Source organism: Nelumbo nucifera, chromosome 4, assembly GCF_055504915.1.
Source record: "Nelumbo nucifera cultivar China Antique chromosome 4, China Antique-T2T, whole genome shotgun sequence".
Classification (NCBI taxonomy): domain Eukaryota; kingdom Viridiplantae; phylum Streptophyta; class Magnoliopsida; order Proteales; family Nelumbonaceae; genus Nelumbo; species Nelumbo nucifera.
Window position 1 is genome coordinate 23137164 of NC_142652.1, and position 12819 is coordinate 23149982.

General features: G+C 38.9%; 1 protein-coding gene across 1 annotated transcript in view; it reads right to left on the reverse strand.

The window, feature by feature from the left end:
• The window catches only part of LOC104597815 (ARM repeat superfamily protein), an 82527-nt gene that overhangs the window by 14019 nt on the left and 55689 nt on the right, over nt 1–12819 (reverse strand). Inside the window, exons 21-27 of the mRNA XM_010259540.3 lie at nt 9086–9222; nt 8824–9005; nt 8327–8716; nt 8088–8213; nt 7938–8003; nt 6037–7865; nt 5647–5926 (exon numbers count right to left, since the gene is read on the reverse strand). Coding sequence (XP_010257842.1) covers nt 5647–5926; nt 6037–7865; nt 7938–8003; nt 8088–8213; nt 8327–8716; nt 8824–9005; nt 9086–9222 — 3010 coding nt within the window. The remainder of the gene's footprint in view (nt 1–5646; nt 5927–6036; nt 7866–7937; nt 8004–8087; nt 8214–8326; nt 8717–8823; nt 9006–9085; nt 9223–12819) is intronic.

The window sequence follows — 12819 nt, forward strand, 5'->3', positions numbered from 1 at the left end:
CCTTGGTGGGTGTTGATTTAGTGGTCAATCTTAGCCTCATGGAGGTGGTGGTGGTGGAAGGTGATTCTAAAATTGTAATCAGCTGGATGAAAAACTATAAGGGGGATCCTTGGAGATTCAGCTACATTTTTAATGAGATCGTGGAAATTAAAATTAAAGGGCCTGTTTGTTTGCTCTAAAGTCTGGCATCTGAAAGTGCAATAATTACGTTAAGAGGAATACTGGTATTGGTGAACTTTTCTTTCCTCTGAACTCTAAATGAGAGAATGTTGTTCTGAATTCTGAATTCTGAAAATTATCAAAAATCCATTTTGACCCAATATACGAGAGTTTTTGTTTGTCTTTTTGGGGGTATTATTAGAAAACAAAAAGTTGTATGATTGTACTTTAAGAAATAAGAGATAAGAGGAAATGACACCCAATTTTCTCTTAAAGCTAAAAGATTCCTCTTAAGAGATAAGAGTTAAGAGGAAACAAACAGACCCTAAGTCTAGTTTGATCTGCCATTTTAGGTGGATTCCTAGAGATCTGAATTGTATGGCTGATGGTTTGGCCAAATCAAGGGTGGGGAGGGTTTTTTTTTCATGGTGACTCCTCAACACCTTTTGAAGTTTTTCTTTTGTTTGGTTTTGTTGTACATCCTTTTTTTTGCAATGAAAGTTAACCTTTTCTCAAAAGAAAAAAAATCCAATGTTGGATAATGGCCCATTAAATAAGCTAATACATCCTAGAACTTGTAAATGTTACACTGACATTTATGTGTAAGCAACAAGTGAAATAAAGATCCTCCATAATGTATCAGCTGAAGAAGATGTGCTAACAAATAATGGAAACCATTCTCCACTAACAAGCTTGGAAAATGTGACATATGTGATCATTGGCTAGGCAAAAAGAGAATTCAAGCACACCAAACTGGTACATGCACATAAAGAAATCTGTAACCGAAATGTATGGGTCCACCAAAGAAAAAAAAAACTTTTTGGGTAAACCAGTTCCTCCAAGGGTTGGGGCATTTCATTGGGAAATTTTCTTGGAAAAAATCAACACTTGTGATCTACTTCAAAGAGAAAAGCCTTTTCCGTGCTTATCTCCTAACTGGTGTATTCTTTATGAAGTTAATGGTGAGTCTTGCTGCCACTTATTAATCTTCTGCTCCTTTGTTTTTTTCTATTTTGGATTGGTTTCTCTCTTTGTTTGGTCACAAATGGTCTCCCCCACCAAACATGCAAAGCCTTTTTAACTCTTCTGTAATAGTTGAACAAAGAAGAGGGGAAGAATGCTGTGAAGATAGTGTTTTAAAAGCACAAGGGCCAATTTGTGTCTGAGGTGTGAGGTACAAGATGCAAGGCGAGGCGCGTGCCTTTTTGAAGCAAGGCACAAAAATAGAAAAAAATGTTAGAAAATTAAAAAAAAAATGCCAAAAAAATTAAACATAATATTAATAAAAAATATAAACTTAAATTTTAAAATAAATGTTTTAAAAAACCTAATATCTAAAATTAAATTACATAAACATAACATGTAAAGCGTATTCAAATGAAAATTTAAAAATAAAAGCAAACATATAAAGCATTTCCAAGCATGTAAAACCCACAATCTCTTTTTTTTCCTCAATTGTATTACTTCAAGTAGCTAATGTGATGTAAAATATATTGCATTCTTGACACTACGAGTCGCCTTTGTGCCATGCCCCTCGAGGCAAGCCCGAACAAGTCCATGTTAGGGCCTTAAATTCTTATTTTTCACATAAAAAATAATGATTTTAAAACTTTAATTGACTTTTAAGAAGATATTTTATTGGAGTGAATGAATGAACAACATTAGCAAAAAGCGTAGAATTTTAAAAATGTGCACGCCTGGGATGAGGCACAAGGCGCACCAGGTGTGCACCTTTTGAAAGGGGTGCGCCTAGGACCTAGGCGAGGCGCATACCATATGCGCCTAGGCGTGCCTTTTAAATCACTATGTAGAGATGCACAAGAGCTGCATCTTAAGCATGGATTCAAGCTTCATCAAGTTGAACTTTGATGGCTGCAGTGAAGGTAAGTAGGTAACCCTAAGCCTGGATTAAGGAAGGTGTAGTCTTTGCTCTGTTTTCAGGCCCAATTGGAATAGGGGACTCATTCCAAGCAGAAGTTATGGCTGTGTTGGAGGGTGCAAAAATGGCTAACGAATTAAATATTAGCAGGTTGATCAAAGGAGATTCAAAAGTGGTAATAGGGATGGTTAGGCAAGGAGGATGATGGCATGTGGCCATACATTAATGAACGAAGAATTTTCATGTGGTTAACTCAGGGTACGGAAGTGAGATTGCAGTGAGTAAAAAGGTGTGCTAACTCCTTTGCGGATGCAGTTGCCAAACAAGAGGTGGGAAGGAATCAGTTGTTCTAGACTATTGTAATCTTTCTACTTCTTTGGGGAAGAGTTAAGAGAGTTTACCTCTCCCCACTTATGTACTTGTTTCTTAATTTTTAACGAAATGGTTCTGTTGTTGATTAAAAAAAATGTAAGAGTCCACCAAAAAAGGGTTTACGCTTTGCTATGTCCAACACAAATAAAGGTTGCACATGGGATAATAGTTTGGAGATATGTGCCCATAAACATCCTATTAAGGAGTTTAATCAACTTTATTCAGGATTCCAAGAAATTGTGTCGTGCTCCTGCTGGCATCTGGGATCTTGCATATCCATCAAAGAAATGGGATTAACAAAATTCTTATAAGGATAATTTCTGCACCATATGCACAAGATGTTTTTTCATTCAATGGTTTTGTCAATCACAGAAGCCACGTCTTAACAGAGTATCTACTTGAAAACATTCAATAACATTCTACCTCTATATTCAACTTTACCATGAAAAACATTACCTCAAAGTCGGAGGAGGAAATCAAATCTGCTATTTTCTTGTTGGCGGCTGATAAGTCGCCTGGCCTGGATGGCCTTACCAATTTGTTCTACATCAAATGTTGGGACACTGTTAAGCAAGACATTATGAATGTTTTCAGGCTTTTCATGATAATGCCTCTCTCCAAAGAAGTTTGAATGCTACCTTCATTACTCTTATCCCAAAAATTGAAGGGGCTATAAATGTGAAAGACTTCAGGCCGATCAGCCTCCTTCACAGCTTTTATAAGATTCTGGCTAAAGTCCTTGCTGAGAGAATGAAAGGGGTGTTACGAAGTGTCATTTCTAACAATCAAAGTGCCTTTGTTCCTGGTAAGCAGATGCTTGATTCGGTCCTCATTGCCAATGAATTAATTCACTCAAGAAGAAGAGAGGGAGTTCCTGGTTTAATATGCAAGTTAGATATTGAGAAGGCTTATGATCATGTTAATTGGAGGTGTATTGATTCAGTTCTGCAACATATGAATTTTGGGCAGAAGTGGAAAAATTGGATTAAAGTTTGCTCAACCTCTCTAAGTTTTCAGTTTTGATCAATGGCCAGTCAGCAGGCTTTTTTGAAAGCTCTAGGGGGCTGAGGCAGGGGGACCCTCTGTCTCCTTTGCTTTTTATCTGTGTAATGGAAATTCTGACCCTGTTTTGTAAGAGGACAGCTGATGATGGCAGTTGGGAAGGCTTTGCTATTTGTCCGGGGGGAGAAAAGGTCAATATTCTCCAGTTTTCTGATGACACCTTGTGCTTTATGGATGTATCCCCATCCCAGTTGAATCTCATTCTTGGTATTTTAATATGGTTTGAAGTGGTTTCTGGGCTGAAGGTGAACTTGAACAAAATCTCTATCATTCCAGTGGGGCGTGTTTGTAATTTAGTGCGCTGAGGTTTTGGCCTGTAAGACTGATTTTCTTCCTGTGAAGTATTTGGGTCTCCCTTTGGGGGTTAACTGGTTCTCTTCCTCAATTTAGGATCCAGTCATTGAGAGAATGGAAAGAAAGCTATCATCTTGGAAGGCTAAATACCTTTCTTTTGGAGGAAGGTATTTCCTTTGGAGGGGCTGGGAGGAGGATAATAAGGTTCATCTAGTTAATTGGGACCAAGTTTGTCTCCCTAAAGCTGAAGGTGGTCTAGGAATAAGGAAATTGAAGAATTTCAATACTGCTCTTTTGTGCAAGTGGATTTGGAGATTCTCGGCTGAGAGAAATGCTTGGTGGAGATCTCTCATTGCTGAAAAATATGGGGTTGATTGGGGAAACTGGAGAACTAGAGATCCCCCTCCTAATTGGGGTAATTCTCTATGGAAAGGAATTATGAGGAACCTTCCTATTTTTGGGGAAGGGATTTCTGTGATTGTGGGTAAAGGTGATAGAACAAAATTCTGGAAAGATAAATGGTGTTTAGAAAGCCCCCTTGCTGGTTCCTTCCCTCAACTTTTTAGATGTGCAGTTAATCAGGAAGCCACTGTGGCTGATTACTTCTCTTTGATTGAGAATTCAGTTTCTTGGTCCCCTCTCATAAGGAGAAATTTGTTTGATTAGGAGCTGGAAGAATTCTTGGAGCTGATGACGCTTCTTAATCAGAAGATTGAGGTGCTTGGGGAGGATATGTGGTACTGGAAATGGAAGCCGAATGGGGTTTTTTCTGTGAAGTTCATGGCTGATAAATTATGTAGTGTGGGGCTTTCTGAGTTCCCAGCTGCACAGATTTGGAATCCTATGAGCCCCTCAAAATCCAACTTTCTGGTTTGGACGATGGCCCTTGACAAATGTCTTTCCAGGTCTAATCTGTTGAGAAGAGGCATTCCAATTCTGGATTCAAATTGTGTTCTTTGTGGGACTGCTGCAGAAACTACAGAGCATTTATGTCTTCATTGTCCGTTCTCCTTTCAGATTTGGATGCATTTTCTTAAAGCTTTGGGTGCTAAGTGGGTCTTGCCGAGATCAGTTATGGAACACCTTTGTTGCTGGAAGTTGAAGGGTCTAAGTAAGAGAGGGAAGCTAATGTGGAAGACAATCCCAGCTGCTGATCTGTGGTCCATTTGGGCTGAAAGGAATAGTAGAATCTTCTGTAATAGGTCTAAGGGTCTTGATGATGTAATTCAGAGAGCTGTGGGCAAGTTGATTTCTTGGATTTCCATTTCTGGGGAATTCAGAGATCTTGGCATGCCCGTTTTGTTTCAGTCTTGCTCCTGGTGGAGTTTGTAATCCTGGCTGCTTTTCAGACTGCCTTCTTGGGTCTGAATTGCAGTTTGCTTTTGTTTCTCTGTGCTGAATAAATTTACATTACCTTTTCCAAAAAAAAAAAACATTACCTCAAAGTTTTTCGCTAGACAACCAAACCAGGTGCAGAAAACCCCTAAACTAAATTTTGATATGTACTCTATAATGTTTTGATCAACTTTCTTCTATTCCCTAATTTTTTCCATTTATCAGTGTCACATTGATTCATCTTAGCAAAAAATCTAGTCCTATTTCACACAGTTGACTCAATAGAAACAATAACCAGTATGGTATGTTGTAACATTTTTTAACCAAATTAACATTTACATAGTATTTCTATTACTGGAGAACAAGAAGTAAAAACATTTTTTTGCTTCTCATAACAGAATTAACAATGGAAATGTTTCTTCAAGACCAAAAGTGTGGGTCACTTAAATTGCATTTATCAGTTAACTCATTACATGCCAACTCATAAAGATTCAATTAGTGCACCTTAACCACAAATAACCCACAGTGCTATATTCATGAGTTACCTGTGCTGCAGCACACCATAAATGTTGCTCTTTACCCATATACCATAAGAGACTGTACTCCAAAATAGGATGAAGTGAATTCTGGCTAGTACGCGCAATTAAAAGTTTTATCACAGCACCAACCATTGAATGCACTTTATTGTCATTATCATTAGCCAAACAAACCACAAGATGGAGGAATAATGTATGGGCCTGCCCATCCACAACACTTTTAGGAAATTTCATCAGAATGGCATGAAGCATTTCAAGTACTGCTTCTCTTCCAGAAGAGTGCTCATAGCTGAAAATAAAAGAGAAAAAAGTTAAAAGCACTAGAAGACAAAATAAAATATGAATAAATATGAAATGTAAATGTTCTGTAAACTAAATAAACTGCATTTGGATCCTTGCCTCAGATTTGAAAGAAGGAAGTCCAGATGTTGTTGCAAGCGTTTCTCAGAAAGACGATAGTCAAGCAAGAACTGCAATAGAATTTGGCTACATTTTTTGCGAATTGGTTCTATTTGAGTTGTTACCATCAATTCTGAAACTTTCGTGACAAGATCATAGATCTCAGGGGCAACCAAATTACGTCCAACAATTGCCCTTAAAAGTGAAAGTGCAAGAAAGGAAGGATTCCTTTCAAGATCCACAAACAGAGGAAACTGGATCAACATATGCAGTTGATCAGTAGAAAGCGTAATTCTGGTGCAGCGCAGAAGCACTGTTAACAATCTTAGACATGACTGCATCAAAGGACTGCTCACAATTCCTGATTTCTGGGCAATATCCAACAGCAAAATTTTAATCTTATCAGCCTGGACTTCAAGGGATGGCAATGGCATTCGTATCAATGGAGTAAGGCACCTAAGAGCAGCAGATAAAATATCTTCATACTTAGAACTCAAGCAATTACCAAGAATCTTCACAAAGGGATCTAACAGTGACAGCAATTTTTCATCTTTACCATCCAACTTCATGTTATTTAGACGATTCCGTAGTACCCCAAGAGCAAAAACTGTAACAAGATATGAAATTTGTGATTCAGAGCCAATAGCACAGCCAGAGGAATCGCTTTCATTAGCTAACTCATTGCTACATTGTTTAGCGGGTTTGCTTATTGTATGACCCTGTGGATCTTCTTCTCTGCTACCATCCTCAATGAGACCATATACAAAGATAAATAGGTCAGTTGAATCTACAGATGGATTGCTCTCGATACCTGCAGCAATATGATTTAACATCGTCTGAAATTTTGCTTTCATTTTTGGTGTAATATGCTTCTGTAAATGAGATTTAACGGGTGAAAGCAGCTTCAGAGCATGTGTTTTAAACATAATGCCTTCAGCAATTAACTCCAAGGTTTCAAAAGACTTGCACTTCCTTGTTTCTTTCATCTTTGATGCAATCTTTTCAACCTCTTTTTGCTCCGCAACATCTCCAAGAATATCATCCTCTGCAATTGAGAGCAGCTCTTCTAAACAATAATCCAGTTTTCCCATGACTGGATTGAAAAGACACTTTGACAATAGGAAATTAAGAGTATATCCCAGTACATGTAGCTCATATCCTCGCTTCAAGGTTGCTCGTAAAACTTTAACTATGAACTGAAAGTATTCTGGGCCAAGTACCTTGCAACAAGCAGCCAAAGCAGATCGGGCTTCATCACGAACACTTACCTTACGATTTTTCAGGAAATTAGATATGTGATGGATGATGCTCGGCAGTTGTGATTCCATGGTGTCCAATGGTAGCAACTTCAATAGCTTTAGTTCCACGAGAGTGATGGTGACATTAACTTCCTCAGATTCAGCATTCAGTATTTCCTTCAATTTGTGTATCTTTGGTAGTATTGTTTTTTGAAGGAACAATTGGACCTCAGTAAGCTCAGAAGAATTAGTACATCTGTGCAAAATGATGGAGGAACCCATTCCAGTAATACCAGGACTTGAATCCTCAGAAGCCTTATCTTTTGGCCCTTGTCTGTAACAAGTTTCAGAGAAATGAAACTGGTCCAGAACAGAAGAAATTAGCCTCAATAGAACCTTTTGTTTGTTAGGCCTCAAGGTCATCTCCTTAAAACATCTGACTAGGAATGCACGGTATGAATCCCATTTCATGTGACCAGAAATACAAGCAAGTGTCTCTAAGCATGCATTTCTAACATGTTCTCCTTTTCCATCTTTCACATCAAAAAGCATACTGAAGAAAAGCGGGACAAATATTTTCTTTATGATGTTCTGCAAGAACGAAACAAGACTTTAGCAGGTATAGAAGGACAAAGACCAATGTATTAAAGGTATAATGGTTACCTCTGGAAAGTCTCCAGTACTAAAGATGTTCCTAAAGCGTGACAACGCCCTTGCTCTCCTGTGTTTCTGTAAGAGTGAAAAGATAAGTGAGGATGGAACATCAAGAGAACCTTGTTCAGGAATTCACTGAAGGACGAGGCAAGAAAAAACCTGTAGGTGAAGAATATTGTTGAAAAAGTCAACTTCTGCATCTTCACTGCAAAGAGACCTAAATGAATTTAAAGCACGCATCTCTGGAAGCTTCAACAAAATTTCTCTGAGCAAAGCAATCCACTCCTGAAATAAATAATCCAAAAATTATGAAATTTCAAGTCACCCATTAACAAGAAAAAGAACTTTTGTGAATTTCATTTGAAGGCCAAAATACAGTGAACTTTCAAGAATGACACCTTTTGAATGGAAACTTCCTTGCACATTGCAGTCCCCATATGCTTTAGAAAGAACTTTTCTATGATACGCTGAACAGACACTTTAGTCCAAGAGATGTCAACATCACCCCTAGCTTCATAAATTTGTTCATCACCTTGGGCTTCACTGCCCAAAATTTGAGCGGCAAACTGGAAGAAGGAGAGCAACAACCTGGATGCACTTTGCCTTAAAATCAATTCTTCAGATGACATATCATATACACAGTGAGATAAGATTATTAATGCATGAGTATCTTTGATAGTCGAGAAGAACTCTGGGCTAATATTTTCATAAGCACTAATTCTAGTATCAAAATCCATTTCACCCATTTCCATTGCAGAGATGGCATTCAGTTCACGGACAAGTCTTGCCTGTATCAAAGCAAGGAATATGAGGATAGTGATACTGAGTTGAAAAGTGGAAGAAAATACTTTTGGTTCAATTCGAAACAAAACAATAATAAGTGGGGGCTTGTTACCAGAAAGACTAAGGAAGGGTTACTCATAGCCAGACAATCAAGAAGATCACATATGGACAACCTTACATCCAGCCCACCAGAAATAAGAAATGGAGAAATGGCCTTTAAAATTTCTCCACTAATATCATTTTCCAATACTGGAACAATGCTTTGAATCACTTGCAAACCTTCCATGCACTCTTCTGCGGTAAAACATAGTAAGTTTGATAAATTTATAGATTAAAAAGAGATCCTTACTAGTAATCTCAGAACTCATTCTTACCTGTTTTCCGAGCTTTTTCTGCTAAGAAGGGAAGTAAAATATCAACAAATTTCCTTGCCAATGAAGGATCTTTTACATATTTTGATAACAGTTTGAATATCACCAGCTCCCGCTTTTCAGGCCACTTGACCAATTTTCTAGTATATCAACAAAGATTAGTCATTAAACAGCAAGCTCAAGCACATAACTAGAGAAGTGGATCCAGTAACAAGAGCAATATACCTACCCCTAATGAGATGGGAACCATTGTGCAGATAAGAATGTAATTTGACTATAATTCAAGAAGTGGCAACTATATTAACAGATTCACATATTCGAGAACAGATTTTCAACAAGGCTAAGTATCTTTTTTTATCAGTAACAGAACTTTTTTATTGATCAGTTAAAGATGAACACACTATAACAGCGAAAGGGGCAAGCCTTGGCTAACCCCTACAAAACTCTCATATTAAAAGATCCTTTAAGGAACCACACCTCAAAACATATGTTGTCTTGTTGCTTCCGGTTTAGCTAGCCCATCTGTAATGCAATCAGGAGATCTGTACACCCAACCAGCCTTGCCTCCCAACCCTTGCAATAGGAACCTAGCCTCCCTCAAGGAGTTTCTATATTTACAGGTTCCTCCTTTTCTGTTTGTAACCAGTTTATTACAACCTTTGAATCCCCTTTGTAGAGAACACTGATGTGGGCCCCACGGCTGTGGTCCCCACTGTGTTCGTATGACAGCACATGTAATCTTTGTTAGTTATATCAGTGTTAGTTGGTAGTTATTTCAGACAGCTTGTTATTTCAGCTTATTATTGTTTTATTTGCCATGTAAGCATTAAGGGCAATTCTGCCTTTTTTCTACAATTAGTGAACATAACATATAAATATTAAGAGTGGGGCGGCAGATTTAATCTATCTGTCCCTCTCCTTTCTAAACCCTTGTGTACTTCTGCTTCTCCTCCTTTTCTCCTTCTTTTCTTCTTCTTCTTTTCTCCATCCGAAACCTTTTTGGATTCAAGACTGACTATAGTCTTGATCGACTATTCTAACGGCAATGTATCTGGGGTGATGCTATTCTCACGGCAGTGTATCTCATTAATTGGGTTCCCTCACGGGTTCTTGACATGAAGCCTCCGTTTACCCTTCTATACCCAGATGAGGAATGATTTACTGTTCCCCTTAAAACCTTTGGTTGCACCTGCTTTGTTCAGATTCTTGGCCCTCATCATTTCAAATTTGACCCTAAGGCCTCCAAATGCATTTTTCTCGGTTATGCACAAACTCAAAAGGGTTATTGCTGCTATGAACCTATTTCCGGGAGAAGATTTGTCCCGATGGATGTCACTTTCTTTGAGGAGGTACCCTATTACCCTAGGGTTTCTCCTCAAGGGGAGAGTAGTGAGAATTTGGGCCTTTTTCCTCAAAGGGAGAGCAGTGAGAGAGGGGTTAACTCATATGAGGTTCCTTTACCCATTCCATTGCGTGATGAGGGCTGTAATGGGGAGGGTTGTTAGAGGTGTCAGGAGTTGAAAGTTTATCACAGGCAATGGAGGCAGGTTGATTTCAGTCATCAGCAATCCAGGCCAGCCCCAGTTCCTTCTGCGGATCAAGATCCAGGTACTACAGTCCCCTTATCAGATCCAGTTCTCACTGAGATACCTTCCACTGTTGCTACTTCCCTTCCTTCGAATGATCTTGACCTCCCCATTGCAGTCCATAAAGGGAAACGGCGTTGCACCACATCCACAGCTCACTACATTTCCCAGTTTCTGTCCTATGATCGCCTGTCTCCCTCTTACAGGTCCTTTCTCACTTCCATTGCTGATATTCCTATCCCCAGAACAATGCAAGAAGCATTGTCAGTTCCTGAGTGGAAAGATGCAATGAAGGTTGAAATGGATGCCCTTTTGAGAAATAATACTTGGGAGCTAGTTGACCAACCCAAAGGAAAGAAACCGATTGGATGTAGATGGGTATTTACTGTGAAACATAATGTTGATGGTTCCATTAAAAGGTATAAAGCCCGATTGGTTGCAAAAGGATTTACTCAGACTTATGGTATAGACTACTTGGAGACTTTTGCCCCAGTAGCAAAGATGACCACTATTTGAGTTCTGTTAGCCCTTGCAGCAAGTTATTCTTGGCCTTTGTTCCAGATGGATGTTAAAAATGCCTTTTTGAATGGAGACTTACAGGAAGAAGTCTACATGCAATTACCCCCTGGATTTTATGATGCAGAGACAGGTAAGAAGGTTTGCTGATTGAATAAAGCATTGTTTGGACTAAAGCAGTCCCCCAAAGCTTGGTTTGATAGATTCATACTAGCCCTTGGAAAATTCGGCTATGTACAGGCCCAGTCAGACCATACATTGTTCGTTAAAAGAGTGAACTCTTCTTTAACCTTGCTTGCTGTATATGTGGATGATATTGTAATGACAGGGAATGATAATAGTGAGATTGAGTCCCTCAAATGACTCCTTCTTCAAGAGTTTGAGGTGAAAGATCTTGGTGCACTACGATACATTTTGGGTATTGAGGTTGCTAGATCTAAACATGGGATCTTTATTTCTCAAATGAAGTATGTTCTAGATTTGTTAGCAGAAACTAGAAAGTTAGGTGTCAAGCCTGCAGATAACCCATTGAACAGAATCACAAGATCAGTGCAGAGGGTGGAGAGCCTCTTGAAGACAAAGCTATGTTCCAACGGTTGGTTGGAAAACTCCTATATCTTTGTCTCACACGACCAGACATCAGTTATGTAGTCAGTGTTGTCAGCCAGTACATGCATTCCCCTAGAACTACTCATCTCCTTGCAGTTGAGAGAATATTAGCATACTTGAAGAGATGTCCAGGTAGAGGTATAATGTTCAAGAATAATGATCACATGAAGGTAGAGGTCTATACAGATGCTGATTGGGCTGGGAGTGCTGATGACAGGAGGTCTACCTCTGGATATTGTGCCTTTGTAGGAGGTAACCTTGTCTCTTGGAGGAGTAAAAAACAAAGTGTTGTTTCTCGCTCTAGTGCTGAAGCTGAATATAGATTGATGGCTAATGGAGTGGCTGAAATCACTACTTGAAGAGTTGGGTATTGATTATGAGAAGCCCTTGATGTTGTATTGTGATAATCAGGCAGCTATTAATATAGCTCACAATCCGGTGCAGCATGACAGAACTAAACACATCGAAGTTGATCGACATTTTGTCAGAGAAAGGGTCTCATCTCAAGAAGTGTGTCTCCCGTATATCACCTCCAACATGCAGCTCGCAGACCTTCTCACCAAAGCTGTTCCAAGGAAGAAGTTAGAGGCAGACCTATGCAAGTTGGGAATGACAAATATATATTCCCAACTTGAAGGGGAGTGTAGAGAACACTGATGTGGGCCCCACGGCTGTGGTCCTCACTGTGTTCGTATGACAGCACATGTAATCTTTGTTAGTTATATCAGTGTTAGTTGGTAGTTATTTCAGACAGCTTGTTATTTCAGCTTATTATTGTTTTATTTGCCATGTAAGCATTAAGGGCAATTCTGCCTTTTTTCTACAATTAGTGAACATAACATATAAATATTAAGAGTGGGGCGGCAGATTTAATCTATCTGTCCCTCTCCTTTCTAAACCCTTGTGTACTTCTGCTTCTCCTCCTTTTCTCCTTCTTTTCTTCTTCTTTTCTCCATCCGAAACCTTTTTGGATTCAAGACTGACTGTAGTCTTGATCGACTACTAATAATTAAGTTCCTATAGTTC